This window comes from Dermochelys coriacea, chromosome 11 (genome assembly GCF_009764565.3).
Source record: "Dermochelys coriacea isolate rDerCor1 chromosome 11, rDerCor1.pri.v4, whole genome shotgun sequence".
Classification (NCBI taxonomy): domain Eukaryota; kingdom Metazoa; phylum Chordata; order Testudines; family Dermochelyidae; genus Dermochelys; species Dermochelys coriacea.
Genome location: NC_050078.2, coordinates 53712502 through 53733445, shown reverse-complemented (window position 1 = coordinate 53733445; position 20944 = coordinate 53712502). Strand labels below are relative to the sequence as shown.

The window sequence follows — 20944 nt, the reverse complement described above, 5'->3', positions numbered from 1 at the left end:
CATTCCAGGGTACTCTCTCTGCTCTGCACACTTCCCTGACACACTGATCATTACATACAGTTCAAAGCAAATACAATTTATTAAACAGCAACTAATTTAAAAAAATAAAGGAAAAATGGGAAAGGTTAAAGGAAAACATGTAGCCCTGCTCTGTGGCAAGGGGAGATCGCAACCAGCGTCTCTGGAATGGAAGGGAAGTTCAGTCTGGTCCTCACAAATCCCAGGCCTCCTGCTCAGGCCCTGGCTGTACTGCAGGGGGGCAGCAGGTCGGCCACTTGCTCTGCCGGAGGCCACATGCCCTCAGGAGCTAGGTGGCAGGACCCTTCTTCCCAGCGTCACCCCTCTCCCGTCAGGATTACGATCCCCCTCCACGTCCAGCCTGCAAGGCGTCTCGGCGTCTCCCTGCACTGGTCCTTCCGCCCAGGGTCCCCCTCGCTCTCCCCAGCTGCTCACCGCACCCAGTTCCAGCTCCAGCTCCAGCTCCTGCCTCAGCTCCAGAGCTGCTGCTCCTCTGCCTCCGGCACAGCTCCCGGGTTGCTCCTCTGGCCCCTCGGCCTGCTGCTGTGGCTCTGCTCCCAGCACAGCTCTGCTTCCCTGCCTCTGGCTCGGCTCCCAACGTGGCGCTGGCCCCTGGGCTGCTTCTCTGGCTGGCTCTGCTCTCTCCTTAGTTCAACCCCTCTGGCCAGTCAGCTCCAGCTCACACAGAGGATGGGACCCCACACTCCTGACTCCCTCATTAGCCTGCCTGCCTTATCAATCAGACTCATCTGGAGCATTGACCTCTCCCCACTGGCCCTGGGAACTGTCAGTCTCAGGATCTCGATTTCCCATCGGCCCTTCCCCCTTTCTTTTGGTACTGGGAGATGGCCAACCAAAACCCCTCTACTAAGTTTTAGTAGGGGGCCAACAGTAGCCTTACATTCATTTTGAATCCAGTGATCAGGTCTAGTTTCTTATTTTTAAGATGATTTCTAATTGGGCTTTTGGGTCTTGGTGAAATAAGTTGGGAAAGCACAGACATGCCTCGTTGGAATTCCTGATGGATGCTGCCTGCTATGGCACACAGCTTTGAGTTCTAACAGGAGCACTGATAGGCCAGACATAGCTGGAGGCCCAGAAAGATGAAAATGGCAGGGCAAGCTATCAAGGGGAGAAAACAACTCTTCAAAACACACACTTTTCACATTACATTTTTTAACCCACTACAGCAGACAGCTGCTTTCAAAGGAAATGGGCCATGAGAATGATAAACATGACCTGGGAAAAATAAATGAGAGACTAGCAGAAGACAAATAAAAAGCCTATGCACACCAACAAACTGAGCTTTAGTTTCTTATTGCAGCCATCTACATTGGCTGTGGAAGCAAAACAGCATGGAAGAAACCAAACTCGGGAACATGTCTGCTCAGGTTACTAATTTAGGCCCTGATCCTGTAGCTAACTCAGCCAGGGCATAAGGGTCAGCCCACTCAGGGCCAATTTCAGGATCAGGACCTTAGGGTCCAAATGCATCATATTTACTTATGTGAGTAAGGCCTACTGACATGAGTAAGGACTGCATGAACATCCTGATAGTAAACCCAATGACTCTTCATAAGAATGTAAGATCAGCCATACTGGGTCATACCAATGATCCATCTAGCACATTATATTGTTTTCCAAAAGTGGCCAACGCCAAGTATTTCAGAAGAAATGAACAAAACAGGCAGCTTCCGGCAATCAGAGGCTAGGGCCATCCAGGGCATGGGGTTGCATCCCAGGCCATCTTGGCTAATAAGTTCATGGATGATAGTCATTTATATCTACCGTAATTCTTTTTTGCATGCTGTTAGTTTGGGCCTTCATAACTTTGGCAATAAGTTCCACAAGTTGACTGGGAGTTGAAATCTGTTCTAGAAAGATTAGAGCTGATGCAATTTAAATTAATGTCCAATCTCAAGAAAAAGGACCTAACTTCTAAGATTTAGATAAGCCACTATACTAACCGAAAAAAGGAAAGATGGAGATATCTTGTGGAAAGATAACTGGAACTGGTAGAAAGCCAAGTAAGGTAGAGGAGTACAGGAATGATACAAGAATCAGCAAATAAGGGACTGCTGAATCCCCATTCTACCGTGTAGCTGAGGACAAAACTTGTCTCCTTCCTAACTATTTGAGAATGCCTATAATATTCTGTGTGGATTTCATGAAAGCAGTTTAATTTGATTTGCTTTTTCGTGGTTGTGACATTTTGTACATCCTCCGCTTTGCAGATACTATATAGCCAGAGAGTTGTTAGGCACATAGTGTAACAATGATCAGTAATTTTAAAAGTACCTTGAACACCTAAGAGAATTCCTCCCCCCCCACATTAATATTTTGTAATGGGGGTTCATGCCTATGCATCTTTTTCAAGTGCAACTGTATTCAACCCACAAGTTCTCTCAATAGCCATTTTGTGTCTCTTGTAAAAATCCATCCCAAATGCAGGGAACGATGAGATTCCACCTACGTACTCACCACTGAGTATCATCCTACGCACTCATGCCTGAGTGACCTATCTGTCAGTGCATACAACAGTAATAGGAGAAAGGCCTAGCTTGCTTAGGATTCTGTGGGTGTTTAACATGGCACTTTTTAAGCAGCTAAACACAAATTTATGAAGTGTAAACTTTTAATGGCATATAGATGAGTCATTACAGGCTTTCAAAATGTGTAATTATGATGCGAATTCTAATTCAGCTCATCACCGGTGGCTTCCTGCTAATTTGTTTGGTTTACCAGGCTGGGCACAAACCTTGGAAATCCCTGCCGTGTCCTATGATGAAAAAAAATTCCCTGCCTTTGCATTCTTGATATGGTTTGTGAAGAATCAGGATTTTCCTATTCTTTTTGGCAGTGATTTTTCACTGACAACTTGTGATTTTTATGATCAAATAGTGCTGTATTCTTGCAGCATTTGGTTACAGTTGAAAAATAAGAAACAAAAGCTCAGTTTGATTGTCTGCATAGGTTTTTCCAAGATACTTATTTATAATTTTTCTAAATAGCATAGAGAACAAAGCCATCCAGAATCCCTCAGGTAATGAGAAATTAACTGTCTATGCATAGGTTTTAAAGCTACAGTAGGAATTCATAATTGCTAATAAGTAGATACTAAATATTTAGGAAAGCAAACATGATATTTAAATAAGAACTGGCTACAGTGATTTAAATTTAATTGGTCTAGGCTAAGATACAAGAGGCTAGTGTTTACCTTCACTTACATGTGCGTCTTCTGATTGGCTGCTGTGGGGCTATACAATCATGTATGTCACCCAGTGTACTATGTACCACATCATATTGTAGTAAATGATAGACTTCGCAAACTAATATTTTGAAGACCCTTGAATTGTCTTTTTAAGATAAGCAAAAACATCAAATATTTCGGTATCAAAACATCAGCTCCTGGGAAAGCAGTATCCTTCACACAGGACATGTTTTATGAGGTAACTATACAAAAACCAAAAAAGCTAGTACAGATGTAGGAGGTTTTGTTAGTTTGTCTGTCTGCAAACTAGATGGCTCAAGGTTTTGACAATAGTCTAGGTTAGGGGTTCTCAAGCTCCGGAGCACGGACCACATCTTACTAGAGAGATTGTCCCATGGACCACCGCCAATTTGCAAGTGCATAATGCTCCCATGGAACCTTACACAGTTGCTTACCAACTCTAATGACCACTGATTGAGACCCGCAGGTCTAAGTCACTGCTTGCTTCACTTGGTTCAAATACAACCTAGTGTAGGAACTAGTGGAAGTTTTTGCCATATTATGAATCTTTGATGGCTTTTGCAAGCATATTGCTCCAAGCAAATAGGAGTACACCTCCCAAAAAACACAGCAAAAAGATGCAAGTAGTTTCAGAAGACAAAACAAAGATTGAAGGGACATAGAAAGTACACTGACTTCCAGTAGCAACTTCCACCAGGTCAGGGTTCAGGCTCATAAACAGGGCTGCATGGGAAAGCTTCCCTTGGAGGATACTCATTCTACTCCCTAACTATTCATTTGCTTTTTTCCTGCATTGGTTAGGTTAGGGATCCTTGAGAGCATACCTTATGAAGGAAGCAATTAGGAATATACATTCTTTCCCCTCCAAAAGGACTTGACAATAGTCATCTTTAATATTCTTCTCCTTCTCTGCCCACAGAGTTCTTTTCCATGGTGGTGTGTAGGTGTATGTGAAGATTTTATCCTTTTCCCACTGAATCACCACAGCATGCCATCTTTTCAATCCTTCTGCAGAGCAGAATGGAAGCAAACATTATTTCTCTTTATTTTCCTGGTAAGAAAATATACAGTTAGATCAGCAGTGCAGTCTAGCTGGAGCCTAGCTAATGATGGAGAAAAGACTAGTACTGTATCTCCCAACCAATGTCAGGAGTGTTACCTAAAGGAAGAATTAAAGGTTAGTCCTTCTCTATAGCTTGAGCCATCAAGTGAACCTATCAGCTTCTTTCTGCTTATTGGCTACATTAAGCTCCAATCAACCCTTCTGTGACTAGTTTAAGAAATACACAGGTGCTGCAAGACCGGATCAACTGATGCAATACAGGTATTCCTGCTTTATCAAAGCCCTGCTGCAGTAGCCATCCCATCCTAATTCTCTATCTGATCTTTGAGTGTCTCTTAGGTTTAACCCTCATATAAGGAACAGGAAACATTTGTATCTCAGGGATTCCATTCCATGCATGTCCATCCCACCCTTCCTATAAGCATTTTTAAAAAGCATTTTCATGCCATACAGCTGGTAACAATGAGTAAAAGAAAGAATTGCTTCTATAGTCACAGTGGCACCTTTTATTCTGATTTAGCTGAATGCTGAAATATCCCATAATAGCCAACTATGAAGAAAGGGCCAGATTCCAAAACCAATCATCCAGTTTAGTAACCTTATTCCATGAGCAGTTCCATTGAGCTCAATGAAACTACTCATGGAGTAAAATACTATTCAGTGTGAGTAAGTGTAGCAGAATGTAGCCAAAACACTTACTAATTCCCAGATCATTATGTTAACAAACATGTGGCTTTTAACCCCGGGTCACCAGAAAACTTCTCAGCACTGGGAACTATTTCTGGAGCAGCTGTTCTATTACAAGCTTTCTTTATTTTTAAAAGATGAAAGAAATGAGGCTTTGCAATTAAAAGAAAAGTTTATAGTCAGCATTATGAATAAAATTGTGGTTGTGATTAGATCCTCTTCCCTCAAGCCACATAAATTGCCTATTCAGAACCTCAGAGATAAGGAAACAGCACTTTAAGCAGGTGGCCAATAACCAAAGTTTACATTACAATGACTTTGTTGCCTGCACGAGGATAGTCACATCCTGGAATGCATGTTGATTGTTAAATAAACACCAGCAGCTAGGCTACAGTGGTAGGTGGTTGGTTTTTTTTTAAAATATTTTATTGCTTTCAAATGTAATACCTTCCAGTTGCAGGTCTTGAAGAACTTTTATAAACAATGTTAAGTTTCACAACACTTCTGAGATGCTTTAGATATCATATTAACCCCATTACAGACGGAGGAACAAGAGGTTAAGGACCTACCCAAGGTCACACCTGCAGTTCATGAGAGAAGAGGAAATATAATCCAGATTTTCTGACTTTCAGATCTGGGCTTTAGCTACTAGGCCAGGCTTCTTAGTAAGGGGAAAAGAGTACATCTAATGACTGGTGTGCACATTAAAAATAACCAAACACCATGAATAAACTGCCTGGTTAACTTCTCAGTCCCACTGTCCTTCTCATTCATAACAACCTCCCACTTGTTTCTATGTTGTCTAGATTGTGAGCTTCTGGGGGTAGCGCTTGCCTACCTCTGTCTGTAATGAGCCTAGCAGTACTAAATTAATGGTGAAGCATGTGCTCCTTCCAAGCTTTCCACATTCATGGATAAGGATAGGGTGGAAGAAAATTATATTTAGTCCTTGGCAGTCATTCTCCTCCTCCTCCTCTTTTTCTCCATTCTCAGGGCCATTGTTTTGTTTTGTTTGGTGGGAGGAGGTGAAGGTGGGTGTTTTCCTCCCTGAGTCCATCTCACCAGTACTGTTTTGAAATGCTCTTCTCTGCTCTGACTTGCAAGTCATTTCTTGTTCTATACCAGTGGTTTTCAACCTTTTTTTCATTTGCAGACCCCTTTGGAAATCTTAGACGGTCTGCAGACCGCTAGGGATCCACAGGCCAGGGGTGCTGGAACAGGGAGAGCCAAGGGCTCATGACCCTCCCACTTTTGAAAGTGGACAGGCCTTGTCCCCTGCTTTTTTTTCTGCCCGAGGCCCCATCCTCCCCACCCGGCCCAGGTAAGAACAGCCCAGGGAGCTCAGAAAGCTGTAGGGAGCCACACACTTTCCATCTGTCTGGGGTAGGGGTGGGGCCCAAGTGCAGCTCCCAGCCCATGTCCCCATCCCCCAGGCCCTCCACCCAGGACAGATGGAGGGTCTGCAGCTCCCACCATGGCCTGGCTGTGGCTCTTAAACCTCCAAGGCCCTGGCCCCTGGGTAAGAGCCTCACAGGCAGCTTGGACCCACCACCTGTCCTGGGGGATGGGGACATGGACCAAGGGCTTCCCCTCCCCCCCCCGGGCAGGTGGAGAGGCAGGACCAGGGCATTGTGGCCCTACACTTTTAGGAAGAATCTGTCACCTCTACCAGACCACAGGCTGAAAACTCTCAGGTAGGGTGCCTTTGTTTTTATATTTCTATGCTTTAATATTCTATCTAGCTTGTTCCTCTTCTCTCAGCCCTCCTATCCCTTAACCTACTCCCCCTTTCCTATGTCAACCCTATATCTCACCAAACCTCCCATTTAGTCTCTTCCCAGAAACAGGCTTCTTTTCAGAAAGTGAGGTGAAGTGTGGCTACTGACCCAGGCACCTGCTGACAGTGGCAGAATGGCTGAGTGGGATAAAGACTTGCCACTTGAAGTGCTAGCCAAGGCCACAGTCTCTGCTTCCACGTGGCTCTAGTCTAACAACAGATGGGACAGCTGGCTTGAGATATCTCTCAGAGTTGTGTGTGCATGGAGGGAGAGGAGAAAAGGACAGGGTGGCCACATAGGGCAGACCATGTTGCAGGACCCCTGTGCCACACATGCAGGCAGCTGGCCAGTTGGCAATTTGACTTGCCCAGGTGACTGAGGCCTGCGGAGTTTACAGCAAATGAAAGAACTCTATTCTAAAGACACCCAGGGCATTCCCTGTTTTCAGAGTCATGGTGCCAACCTTTAAAGAGGATTAAAGTACATTAGCAGAACTACACAGGGGAGAGCGCTTCTGCCAGCAACTAGAAAAGGAGTACTTGTGGCACCTTAGAGACTAACAAATTTATTTCGTGAGATACAGCTCACTTCATCGGATGAAGTGAGCTGTAGCTCACGAAAGCTTATGCTCAAATAAATTTGTTAGCCTCTAAGGTGCCACAAGTACTCCTTTTCTTTTTGCGAATACAGACTAACATGGCTGCTACTCTGAAACCTGCCAGCAACTGTGGAACTTGCAGCTTCTCCTCCTCCCTCACTGCAGGTTTCTGGGCGACTCCTCTTCCAGGAAAAGTAACCCCTCATTTTGGAAAAAAGGAAAATAGGAAGAAAAACAAGAGGGGGAGGGGGGAAGAAAGCTGTCCTGTGAAATTTATTTTTAAGCAACAAATAAGTTCATAAGAACAGGCATCATTTGCCAGGCTGGACTTTGGTCAAAAAGTACCCTGAGGGGAGCCAGAATCCATCAATTCCCCACAGCCAATAGGCTGAGTAAACCTTCCCCTAATTCCTGCAATGGTGCCTCCTCTTCATCAGCAGCACAATAAGGTACCCACTCTAAGCCCAGCCCATCTCTCCTCAGAGGGGACTGCTGTCAGCCAAGACTCCCTGCCTTGGAAAAAATGAGTGATACACTTGATAATGGCAAATAGTCTATGTGAGATCTGGGAACATCTTAAATAGTTTTGTACTTGGGAGATTGAAACTATCACACAGCTGCAAATTTAACATGATAAAAAGTGCCTCATATATTGGGAATGACATGGTCCATTGGATTATAAACCAAAATACCATCCTAGAGCTAACCCACTGACGACAACTTAATCATACTGTATTTACAAACTCAAAATAAAAATATTATATACTTTAATTTTTAGTAAATGTAATACATTAGTGTTTACAAAATAAATGTTGTATTCTAATGAAACCATGATTAATGAAATGAGCTATTTTCCCCTCCCCCTACTGTAAACCAGACCAGTAAACTCTTAATATATTTAAGAGCTTTGTGCGGTGCAGCAGAGATTCTGAGCATGCTAGATGTTGACAAAACGAACAAAACAAAACAAACCAGACGGAAGTTTCCTGAATCTTTAAAAACTTGTTGCTTGTTAAATTCTATTACTAAATTTGTACAATTCAAGTCTTTACAAGCTTCCAAACTGTAATACTGTACACGGAACTACCCAGATACAAACCAGTGCCATGACTAACATCATAAACTGAAGAAACATACTTACTACCCATTCTATTATCTCTCAACATAAAGGAGCAAATATAACACATTCAACCTCTTATTTCTAGCAATGAAGTCACAAATTCCACTAAAAGTAAGTTTCTTCAGTAGTGAGACAGTACAATACAATTCAAGAAACATTTAAAAAACCCAAACATTTTAATAGTATAAAAAGTTGTTTACTGGTGTTTCTACTATAAAGCTTTGTTCCACAAATCAAAAGTGATAAAATTAAACATGTTTACAGTGATCAGAGACTGCAGCGTAGACATTCCAGCTCACATTTTGTTGACAATTTCAGTACAACGTACATTATGATTGAATAATCATTACATATCTAGGACACAGCAAAACTGCAGATGAAGTGCACACCTCACTGTGGAAGTTTATCCATTACTTGGTGACTTACTTCCCCGCCTCAGAGAGCACAGTGGGTAAAAATTATATTCAAAACTAAAGGTGTATAGCTATTTTGACTGCAGAGATGCAACTATACAATAGGAGTTACACTGACATTATGGATGTATACACCCCCCCACACACATTAAATACCAAAATCCCTAAGTTAAAAAGCTAATTCCTTATCTTTAGGCAAAATGGCATCTGCGAAAATGAAAAACATACATAAAAAGGGTCAAATAAATAACGAATACAGATGTTAACTAACATATGCAAAGGAATATATTGGCATACTGTATGCAGTATATGATATACTCATAGAATCATGTGGGTTGGGAAGTACCTCATAATGGGTCATTTACCAGTAACGTATCCCCTTCCCCCTCTTCTCTGTTATTTTATTGTTCCTGGATATTGAATATAACCTTTTGAATACTGATGCATGAATCCTGCATTTTCCATCTTTGCCACACTTGTGATGCATTTTGTCTTTAACATCCACAGAGAACTTCAAAATATTTTAAGTGCCTGAAACACAAACTTTTGCCATCCTGTCCATAATGTCTAGTGTTCTGAGTTCCCTCCCATATGAGAGCATAGGAGCCCTGGCTTAGCTACACAGTATCTGAAATGATTGTTCTGTCTAATGAAATTGGAGCCAATAAATAGAATGCTCCCATATTCTGGCTGATATTTTCCTATTCACCATTCCCATGTAGTGGATAGGTATATACTGTAAATGTATTACACATAGGCTGCTGAAACCATTAAAACAACATTAATAAGTGTCAAATGTGTCTGCTATAATACAGGATCAGCTTTATCAAATGCTATATTCACATAACATTTTAAACCATTAAATATTTTATGTATTTGCTATTTTTTCCTACAAATACCATTGCAAACTTGCTGTTAGTTGTGTCACTCTAGGTTTTCTTACACTTTCTCCAAGGATTTTTAACTCAAATGTATAACAATCATATCTATGTTAGATACATGTAAAGTAGACATTGAAATTTCAAGTAAAATGAACTGTAGCCACATCTACTGGACTCCATACGTGTCCCAACATCTAGATGTACTTTGATAAGTTATACAAATACATAATACATTCTTAAATAAAGGAGGCTCACAATATTAATTTGTGAACCTTTCCACATTATAAAACCATTTTAAAGGAATGTGTATCCATCTGTATTACTGTTTGGATTGCAAAGTCTCTTGTTTTTCAGTCTTCACAGACTGCTGTACCAGTTCTTAGGCTTTGGCTATGAAATCTCTTATTTGAATGAGGCAACACTGGTTATTAAGGCTTGTTTGTTCTCTTCTAAAGATTTATTCTTTATTCTGATGCCATTTTCCAGAGTAGGATGACTATCTTGTATCTTCAGGTTCTGTTTTTATGACTTTCCTTTCTATGTTGTTAAAAGCTGAGTGAGGAAAGTCTTTTAAAATACCAAGGCCTTCTGCAAAAAAAAAAAAAAAGGGGGGGGGGAGAGGAGCTGTTAAGAAATATCGTGTTGAAATAAATGTCTTCCGTTTTTGCCCACTGAACTACATGGGTGCTGATGACATCTGAAAATTCACAGAAGACAAGATTCTGCCCCACCCCCCTCCCAAGGCATACGAGCCCTGAACTACGTCAGAACCACCACAGTTCCACTATCACTTCTCTGCAACTCCCCATTCAACAGGAAGCAGAGCTCAGCAGTACTGCTCTCTGCATGAGCACGTGGAATATTCCTGGGTGTGGGAAGACCATGGACTAGAAGGTTGCCAACCACACAGACCCTTGTTACAGGCAGCAGGTTGCAATAGGGAGGGATTAGGATAGACACAGACATTCTGCCAAGCGCTCAAACCGCACAACAGTCTCAAGAGGAACCCGCTACCATACACCCACCCTTGAGACATCTCATTATTATTCCTAAACCTTGAGGAAGAGTCTCAAGACTGCTCTTAATATTTTACATATAAAACTGGTGCATTGGCATAATGCTTTGCCAAAACACACAGGCATCCAATTCAGACTTCATAGTGGAAGAAATATTCTTAACAGCATTCGAGTTTTCCCCTGTATGCCGGCATTGAACAACAGAAGAAACAGTGACCATAAGTCACTGCATAGAAAGGCTAGCAGAAACACTTAAAAGCCAAGTCCACAGAGTCAAAACAACAGAAACTCTGCTGTGGCTGAACCAGGTTCTAAAATGGTTTGGTCCAACCCAGATAGATGGGGCTAAATCTTTATGAACAGAGCTGAAGGCACCTTTTCAAAAAGTCTGATTGTAATAACATTTGGTTCCACTCACACAGACTGAGCCAGATCATGTTACAACCATGTTCTGCCACAAGAGAGTTCAACAGCAGTTGTTCTGCTTGGCTGTTTTGTCTGTGTAGATGGGTCCCAAGACTCCTGCCTTATGTGTGAATAGTTATTGCATCTCCTGCCCAAAGCATAACTGAAAACATGGCAATACTTAAATCTCTCATCAAATGTTCAGTATGTTTCTAGATTAACAAGTCATTCAGAGGTTTCAGTTGCAGCTTGGTTTCAAGGTATCAATCTGCAGACGGTGTCTAGGAACTAAATTCTTCTTTGAAAGGGATAAGTAGGTGTGTGGCTCCCCGCAAACTTTCTGAAAGCCACCTGTCAAAGGATGTTACGGGGCAGCTTGTGGTGCTTTGCAATGGATAACACTTACCTGAGGGCAAAGATTTTGCCTCACCACTGGAGTAAAGTCGAATCAGGTCACTGCACAGAGGCTTTCCTACGTGCTGCTCTCCATCTAGCGAAATGTGTTGCAACTGTCTATTTTGCAGATTTGACATTCGGAGATTCAGGGGCCTCTCACCTGAAAGAGATCAATACTGAAATATTCAGTATTGAGTATGAATCAAAGCAATGCAAGAAATCAAAATTAAGGCTAAAAAAAGGACACCGCCATTTGGTCAGTGAAAAACATCCTAGATTTCAACCATGCAGGAGAGATTTCTAGTACGTAAAATGCTGATTTGCAGATGACCTTTCTTCCTCTCCAGGCTGCTAGTGCTGCTACAGATTTGGTATGGCTGAGCATCAATCCCTCATTTTGCTCAAACACACATCAAGATCCAACTTCCCCTTCCATGCTGAGCTGTGTTAGTCACAGAATTTAAGGCCACAAGGTACCACCAAGTCATCTAATCTGCATACCACAGACCAACACCACACTAGTGCTAACAATCAAAGTTAGACCGAAGTATTACAGCCCACAGGTGGCTTGACTATCATGTGCCACAGCAGAGAATAGGAGAGACCGAAGTGCCCCAATGCCCAAGGCTCCTGCAGCGGCAGGGAAACAATTGAGACACACTCAGCTGGCAAGTGACCCTCACCCACATGCTGTAGAGGAACTGAAAACCCCCCAAGAAGGCCACTGCTAATCTGAGGGGGGAAATTCCTTCCCAACCCCACATATGGCACTTGATCACTCCCTTAGCATGTGAGCAAGAAACAGCCAGTCAAGAACCTAAGGGAATCACATGAGGGTACAACAAGCCTGCTACGTTGTGACTCTGTTTAAATCTTCACAACTGTACTCTCTTTACATGGCATTCTTCTGAAAATTATTTGTCCAAAACTCACAAAAAATTTGTAATGTAAAAATAATTTGTAATGTCCACTTAAGAAATATTTCCTTCACTTCACCTTCTACTCCGTCTTTTTTAATCCTTACCTCCTTAAATATTATGTTCTTGTTCTAAAAAGAAAGACCTTTTTATACATTATATTTTGTTACATTACTAACATTTAATTTCATTTCACAGTAAAAAAAAACATCATTTAAAGCAAAACAAACCCTCTCACGTTCTAAATGTAACACAGTCGCCAGAATCTAATCTTATCCTTCTTCCAACAAAAAGCCTCTGGACATGCTATGGGGATTACCATGGAACCCTTTTAGAACTCTAAAGACTGTCAGGTGTAATTAAAATGTTTTTAATTCTTGGGGATTGACGTAACCAGCTCCCCATCTTTTGTTCAACTATTGTATACAGAGATAGTTAACTAGAAGTGATACCCACCAAGTCACTAGCTTTACCTTCTAGGTTAGTAAGCAAAAGAGTAAAACTCTTCTTCCTGGGAAAGGACCTTCTGTATCTCTGCCAGAGACCCAGAGGATCCCTTCCCTCTCCCATACACTACTTCTCTGAAACCATCATAGCTCAAGCAGAGTACTAGGATTCCTTCTGAATGCAATGCCCCTCCTTAAAAATCAGTTGGAGTAGTCACTGAGAGATGCCCCTGCAGCACCCCCTGGATAAGGTGCAAGAGACAGGGAACAAGACCGCAGTACAGCTCTCCTGCATGGCAGTACACTGAACCATGGTTTCTTGCCTATTTGTAAAGTTTTAAATAGAGGTAATCCAAGGGCCAAATTCTGGTCTCAGCTACAAAAGTCTACATACAGAACATCTCCACTGAAGTCAATGGGGTTTTCCTAGAGTTACTGAGCAGAATCTGGCTCATTTCTGGTTGTATCATTTAGACCAGTGGTTCTCAAACTTTCCAGACTACTGTACCCCTTCCAGGAGCCTAATTTGTTTTGTGTTCCCCCAAGTTTCACTTCAATTAAAAACTATTTGCCTACAAAATGAGACCTAAAAATACAAAGTGTCACAGCACACTATTACTGAAAAATTGCATATTCTCTCATTTTTATCATATAATTATAAAAGAAACTGATTGGAATATACATTTTGTACCTACATTTTTGTGTGATACTTGAGTCTGTTTTTCACTTGTGAGCCTTGTCTGAAGCTGGAGTCCCAGGGGGTGGCAGGGCTGAAGCTGAAACCCAAGCCCTGCTGCCTGGAGCTGAAGCATGTAACTTAGCTTCGCAGGGCCCCCTATGGCATAGGGCCTCAGGCAACTGCCCTGCTTGCCACCCCTTAAGACCAGCCCTGCACTTGTGATCCCTCAAAACCTATCCCATGACCCTCCTGGGAGTCGCAACCCCCAGGTTGAGAAACACTGATGTAAATGAGTTGACTAAACCCTGCAAGACCTCTGCGTACCCCCATGCACCTGTAGTTGAGAAACACTGATTTTGACTGTAAGCTCTTCCAGGCAGGGATCTTACCTGCTTAGCTTCCTCCACAGTGCTGAAGCTATATGAATAACATCAGTATTAACAATGTTTGTATAACACAAGACAAATTCGATGGCAGCAATATCATGCCTGGAAGCTACTATACCTTGTCCATCCACATTATCTAATGTCACGCCATTGGGGCTGTGCTCTTCTGAGCTTTGTCTGTAGTATCCTGTGGAAAGGCATCTCTCTGAGTGTTGCAGTCTCTCTAAGCCTGCTTGGTTACAAAGAAACTCCATCTGTTTTGCCATCACCTTTTCAGACTGCAAATAAAGCAAGAATATATATTATATATATGGATGTTGCTCTACAGGAAAAAAATAATATCAGCAGGTAATCAAGCAAGCAGTCTAGATATAATTCTTTGTTGGCTCATATGTACGTGTGTGCTTTACAGCTACCTCAAAACTATCAAGCAAACAAAATATTTTTGCAGCCACTAAAGCAATGGAAGACAGTGTCATTCAAAGTGCATAAAAACACGTGTTCTGTTTTAGCCAGTCAACATGTTATTTCTTAGTTCTTACCTTAGGAGAACAAACTTTCTGCACTTTAGGACTGCAGTCTACACTTACAGAAATTCCCAAATGCAAGATCTGTCTCTTACTTATCAAATTTAGCCCTATTGGAATAAATGGCTCTACAAAATATTCCAAGAGCAATGGCAACATCTGCTAAAAACTTATGCCAAGATTTTACCAGACATCTTGGACTCTTTATTTTAGGAAACAACATTACACAAGTTTAAAAATCTGCCATTGTGAAAGTGTAGGATGACAGTATGTTTGTGGGGGATAAAGGTGTGAAATGTCTGTCTAGAAGATGAAGAAGACCTATACACCTCTAGAGAGTGAAATTAAACAATGTAGAGCAATGTGGGAGGGAATGGTGTATAAATGTTTGTCATCAACTTTAGTTCGAAGAGAATTTTAACTTTCAAAATGATCATGTTCCCAAGGCTATGACTAAACATCGTATGAAAATAAAAATTAAAAAAATAAAAAATCACCAGTTAAAAAAAATGTCCATTTCAAAGAGCCACACCGAAGCATACAAATAGAAAGGGAAGCAAAAATATGTAGAATTAGCATCCACGGATGCTAGCAAACTGTGAAGTTCATTGATTTCTCATTGTAGGTATTTTATAAGTTTTAATAGAGACAAGTAGTAATGGTGACAAAGAAAGAGCTGATTCTTGCAAGGGGCTGAGCATCTTTTGGGAAATGTGAAGTGACCTCAACCCCCACGGACATCTGTGGGCTCAGAAGATAACACAAATTAGCTGACAGTGTAAAAGAGAAGACCACGTCCTAGGTTCTCCAGTAAACTGGATGACATTTAGAGCAGGGAAGGAACCTGTTCTATATTTACTCACACCACTTTAGAGATCATCATATTCTATAGGAGAAACACAGAACCTTGACCTTAGGTCTCGGCAGATGGGTAAAGGGAGAAAATTTTTAACAGTTTACTTTCAAGTGTATTTTAAATCGATGGTCTACCTGGGGTTCTGTTAATATTTTACAAACAGAAACATTTCTTTTATTTTTAAAAGGGTTTCACTTCTATGCGGCACGTACTGTAATGTCAGTATCGCATTCGTTCCCAACAGTAGATGGTGCATTCCTTCTCTTGTCTCAAGCCTAAAAGGTGAGATCCTTTCTTCCTTGCAATGAATGAAGATATAACTATAGAGTGTCATAACAGCTCCAAGAGTTAAACCCATACTAGCAGTGACATTATCTCAGCTAGCCCAGGTGATCTTTGAGAAATGGAGGTAATGATTTTAGTCATCAAAATATTATATAAAAATCAGCCTAGAAAGCAACTGTTACTATTCTAGACAGCATCTCAGTAGAAACCTGATAGTTTCATGTAGTTTGTTTACCTGGGAATTAAGAGCTGCCAAATCTTCACTTTTGCCTTTCGCCAAGGCAAGTGGTACTTTCTCGTGTTGATAAAGCGTTTGGACCGTGTCCTGGAAATCAGGAAAACCATCCTGTTGAGCAAAAACAAACAGGGCATATGATTTTGTTTTGCTTTTAAAGAAAAAGCAATGTATCATACGACTTAAAAGAGAATATTCTTTAACTCCGGTGAAAAACCTGAACTGGGACTTAAGACCCTGAAACAAGTTAATCAAACTATGCTTCAGCAGTGTAAGATACTGCAGCAAATACGATCTGGCTCATATCACTTGCAGATCAGAGGCTTATACCACGCCTAACACATCCAGGTATAAATCCAGAGTAATGCCATTGACTTCAATGGAGTTACTCTGGAGCTAAGCCAGTATAACAGAGCAGAATTAGGCCCAGTATTTTGTGGTTTTCTTTTTGGATTTCTTTTAGCAGCTTGGGTTTTTTGGATTTTTTAAAGAAATCAATGTTATAAATGCAGATTATTGCTCTAACTTTGACCATGTGCATCTGTAGCATCCATGAGGCTTGCCGTACATGCAGAGTAAGACCTTGAGACTGATCTTAGATACACAGTAGTAGAATTTAGTAACTTAGAAAACCACCACAAAATTCAACATGCTGCAAAGACACACAAACTACACTGGTCTCACTGTAAAATGGTAGTGGCTTATCTTTACAAGTTCTCTGCATGGCAAGCTGCCCACTGAAAAGCAAAGTAGCATGGACTTTGTATGCGGCAGGGAACAGTTCTGCTCTGCCAGGTGCATGGATGCTAAGCCCCAAAAATTATTTATCCATCTCTAACTTTTATGACTTGCAAATCTCCCAAGTCTCTTCTGCATGGGAAAATTGCAAGTTGCCTTACAGTCGCTTGCTGTATGTAGCAAGGTTCAAGATTAAATATTCATGCAGTTTAATGCTTTACAAGCAAAACGCATGTAAAGCAATGGAGATGCATCATTATTCACAAGAAAATGCAGCAGGGAAGAGAGCTAAATCAAGGGAGGAGGCTGGAGAAAGAAGTAGGATCTAAAAACAATGAAATTCATAACTAGGAGATCATAGGCCTCTTGTCCCAAAGTAACGTTTTTAGGAGGATTACAGGCAGTGCCTATAGCAGGGTTCGGCAGCCGATGGCCCGCGTGTCAAAGACGGCATGCGAGCCCATTTTTAATGGCATGCTGCTGCCTGCTGGGGCAGCAACACCGTGCCATTAAAAATCCTTTTCTGCTCTGCCCTGCCCGGCCCACTCTTCTCCACCCGCCCCCCGCTCCCTCCCGCAGGGGCAGGGGGCAGAAGCTTGGTCCTGCCAGCTCCCCTGCCTCTTCCCACAGTGTGCTGGGTTCCTGCCCTTCCTCTTCGTCCCTCCCTGCCCAACGATCAGTTGATGGCTTTTGAGAGGGGGTGGGGGAGGAGCGGGATCAGCGTGCTCGCTGCTGCTACTCCCAGCAGAGGCAGAGAAGAAGCGGGGGCAGGGCCTTGGAGAAGGGCGGGGGTGTGCGTGAGAGAGAGAGAGAGAGAAACAGGGCATACCCCCTCCAGTCCCCTGCTGTGAGCACCCTAGCCCACACCCCAAGTCCTCTGCTCTGAGCCTCCCTCACACACATCCAGCCCTCTGCCCTGAGCCCTGCAGCCCCGCACACCTCCCAGGCCCCTGCCCTGAGCCTTGTACCCACCTAACACACACCCAGCCCCTGCTCCTTCACCCCAGCCCTGTGCTCAGTGCACTACCACCCTCGGCTCAGTGCAGAGAGAGAGAAAGAGAATGGGCTAGAACCAGGGAGAAGGTAGGTACCCACTGTATGTGGGCAGGGCCGGGACCCCAGACCGGCAGCGGGCTGAGCAGGTCCAGCAGCCGGGATCCCAGCTGGCAGGAGCTGGCGGATGGAACCCCTGAGCAGCAGCAGGCTGAGCCGCTCAGCCCACTACTGGTCTGGGGTCCTGGCTGCCAGCCCCACACAGCCCGCTGCAGGTCTGGGGTTCTGGCTGCCGGCCCCTTCCGGCTGGGGTCCTGGCCGCAGGCCCCGCTCAGCCTGCTGCCGGCCTAGGTGAACGGAACCCCAGACCAGCAGTGGGCCAGCGGCATAAGAGCAACATTTTAATTTAATTTTAAATGAAGCTTCTTAAACATTTTGAAAACCTTGTTTATTTTACAGTACAACAAATAGTTTAGTTATATATTATATAGACTTTTATAGAGAGAGACCTTCTAAAAAACATTAAAATGTATTAGTGGCACGTGAAATCTTAAATTAAAGTGAATAAATGAAGACTTGGCACACCACTTCTGAAAGGTTGCCAACCTCTGCCTATAGCATGCTTGGTACTCACACACAGGAAAATAGTGCTTGCCCAAAGAGTTTATAATTTAAGAAAGGGAAAGGTAGCATTCCCAGAAGAAAAAACTGCGGAATGATACACTGCCTCTGACTAATAAAGGAAAGGGAAAAAAGACAAATACCTAGTGAACAATGAGGCCTATGCAGTCAGTGGCCTACGCAACAGTGATCAGACACAAGTGTAAAAATAAAAGGAGTATTTGTGGCACATTAGAGGCCAAAAAATTTATTTGAGCATAAGCTTTCGTGAGCTATAGTTCACTGCATCCGATGAAGTGAGCTGTCGCTCACGAAAGCTTATGCTCAAATAAATTTGTTGGCCTCTAAGGTGCCACAAGTACTCCTTTTCTTTTTGCGAATACAGACTAACACGGCTGCTACTGTGAGACACATCTGTGTCACTTTAAATACTGTCAGGAGGTCTGCTTCCCCCTCACAGTGCAACTCCATTCACTTCAGTGAGGTTAGTCTCGCTCCTTGAGAGGAGAATCAGTCCCTGGGTGTTTTATGCAGCTCTACTCCACCCCAATTTCCCCAACGGAAAAATACAATCCAATAAGTATTTACCACTTTAGAACAGTGTAAATTCTCCATAAAACCTCACCTGGAAACAGAAAGATGCTGGAAGTGCACTAGAAAACATTAGCTACTTTTACACTTAGACCTCAGTTTATTGTGGGGTGGGAGTTTTGTTTTGTTTTTTAAGAGGCGGCCTCAACTCTGCCTGTGAATGCCTTACATTCATATGTACATGTAGCTGAAATTTTGAATATGGACGTACAACAGCACCAATGATGTAATTTAGTGCCGTACAATATGCTTGAATATATTTACACCAGCATTTGTATGCCAGTGTAAAATTGAAGTCTGTTTTTCAAAAGCAGTCCCACTGAGTACGATTGGTTTCTGCTGCTTTGTGTTATCCTCACATACATTTCTTCAATAGGCAATTGGATTCTGAATCACCTTTCCTGAGATGTACCCCTACCACACTGTTCTTTTGTTCACAAAGACTTATGATATAGGAATGGATGACTAAGAAAGAGGTAGCAGAAAGTTAGGCAATTCAGCATGACATCCGTCCATGGCCTACTGCTAGCTAAGCATGCCTCTCCCCATTCCTCCTCCCTACTGCGTACTAGGAGTCTGCAACACACAGCACATGTGTTTCTTCCATGCTGCTGCATTGTTTTTAAAGTGGTTTCTTATAGCAGATGTTCTCAATCTCACATGTGTACTTTCTTTCCCCGCCAATAACACTTTTCTTACATGAACAGCAGATTTTAATGCTTCTGTTCTTTTGATCGGGAGAGAAAGAGAAATCCCACACCTCTGATCTTGGTTCTCTTTTCAACCTGCCTGGCAATGGTGTAGGTGGGCATCTGCCTTCCCTCTTCTCTCTCCAGAGCCAGCACTGACTGCAAATGTTTCCTCTGAGCTTCCTCTTTAGTCTCATGTTCCCTCTCTGCGTCTCTTACTCTCACTGAGCTTTTTGAACTTGGCTGTCTTAGGCTCTCCCACTCCCCCGCCTCTGTTTTAACATTGCCACTCACTTGAAGATTCCTTTGTTATTACCAGCACAGGGAAGAGCAAGAACTTTATAATTCTCCTCTTCTTTCCTCTCCTGGCCGTCAATACTATATGTGAAAAGCCAAGCCAGAAGAATGAGTAGCCATTCGCTCTATGCCATTTGCACAATATACCTGTGACTTGTTTTGTTTTCTGAATTGCTGCCACAGCAGCTCATTGCTTTGCGCAGCATTACCAGTGACTCATCAGAGATGACAACATAAGGGTCCCCCCGCCATACTCGTCACAGAAGGAGATGGCTGCTTCGTGGGAGAACGGAATGCTGTTTGTATCTTTGCTCTTCCCTACTGTGGTTTATCCAGAAGAAATTTAAGAGCCACAGCACTTTCTTTTTAATCACTCCCAACTCCCATCCCAAGTAATTCCAGTTCTTCTCACTCCCTCTATTCCTTTAGCCTGCTGTTTTCCTAGAATCTCTCTTTTCTCTACACTCAACTCCCACAGCCTCGCTGCCCACTCTATCAACAAAAAGGGAAGGGCACACAGAGGAAGAGAAAGGCTCTTACAGGTAATCTGAAGTAATTCATCGTATTCTGTTTCTTTGTAATGCTTGTGTGAATTTAGTGCTCATGAAGAGGAAGGATTTGCAAGAGTGGCTGGAAGCAGGCAATGTGTAACTTTGCCCACACAGCCCTGCTGGTACACCTACATCAAGCCTAACCTGCAAAATCCCAGATTTTTTTTTTTTTTTTAAAAAGGTCACTTTGCCTGCTTCAGAAAGCAGTCATTTACACCCATGCAACGTGAGGTCCGAAACACTTCTAAATCAGGATATTGGCCTTTCACACTGCACTTTGCAGAGGTATGACTACCTAATTGGCAAGGCAATGACAAATCATGCTCCAATGTTCCAATCCTTCCTCATGCAATAAGTGAAATTACCTTTTAAAAAGAAAAGCCAAGGTCAGGCCTGATGTCTCCACAAGCGAAAAGCCAGAATACTAACTCACTGTACTTCCTCACTCTCTGTATCAGAGACAGAAGATGCAGCAGTACACCTTTCAAAAGCATGGATGGACAATATTTCCATGCAGTATGGAGAG

At 42.6% G+C, this 20944-nt stretch overlaps 1 protein-coding gene across 1 annotated transcript in view; it reads right to left on the bottom strand.

The window, feature by feature from the left end:
- Positions 1 to 8653: 8653 nt before the first annotated feature.
- NAB1 (NGFI-A binding protein 1) overlaps positions 8654 to 20944 on the bottom strand; it is a 31162-nt gene continuing 18871 nt past the window's right edge. Inside the window, exons 5-8 of the mRNA XM_038422171.1 lie at positions 15939 to 16049; positions 14154 to 14313; positions 11618 to 11767; positions 8654 to 10378 (exon numbers count right to left, since the gene is read on the bottom strand). Coding sequence (XP_038278099.1) covers positions 10287 to 10378; positions 11618 to 11767; positions 14154 to 14313; positions 15939 to 16049 — 513 coding nt within the window. The 3' untranslated portion in view covers positions 8654 to 10286. The remainder of the gene's footprint in view (positions 10379 to 11617; positions 11768 to 14153; positions 14314 to 15938; positions 16050 to 20944) is intronic.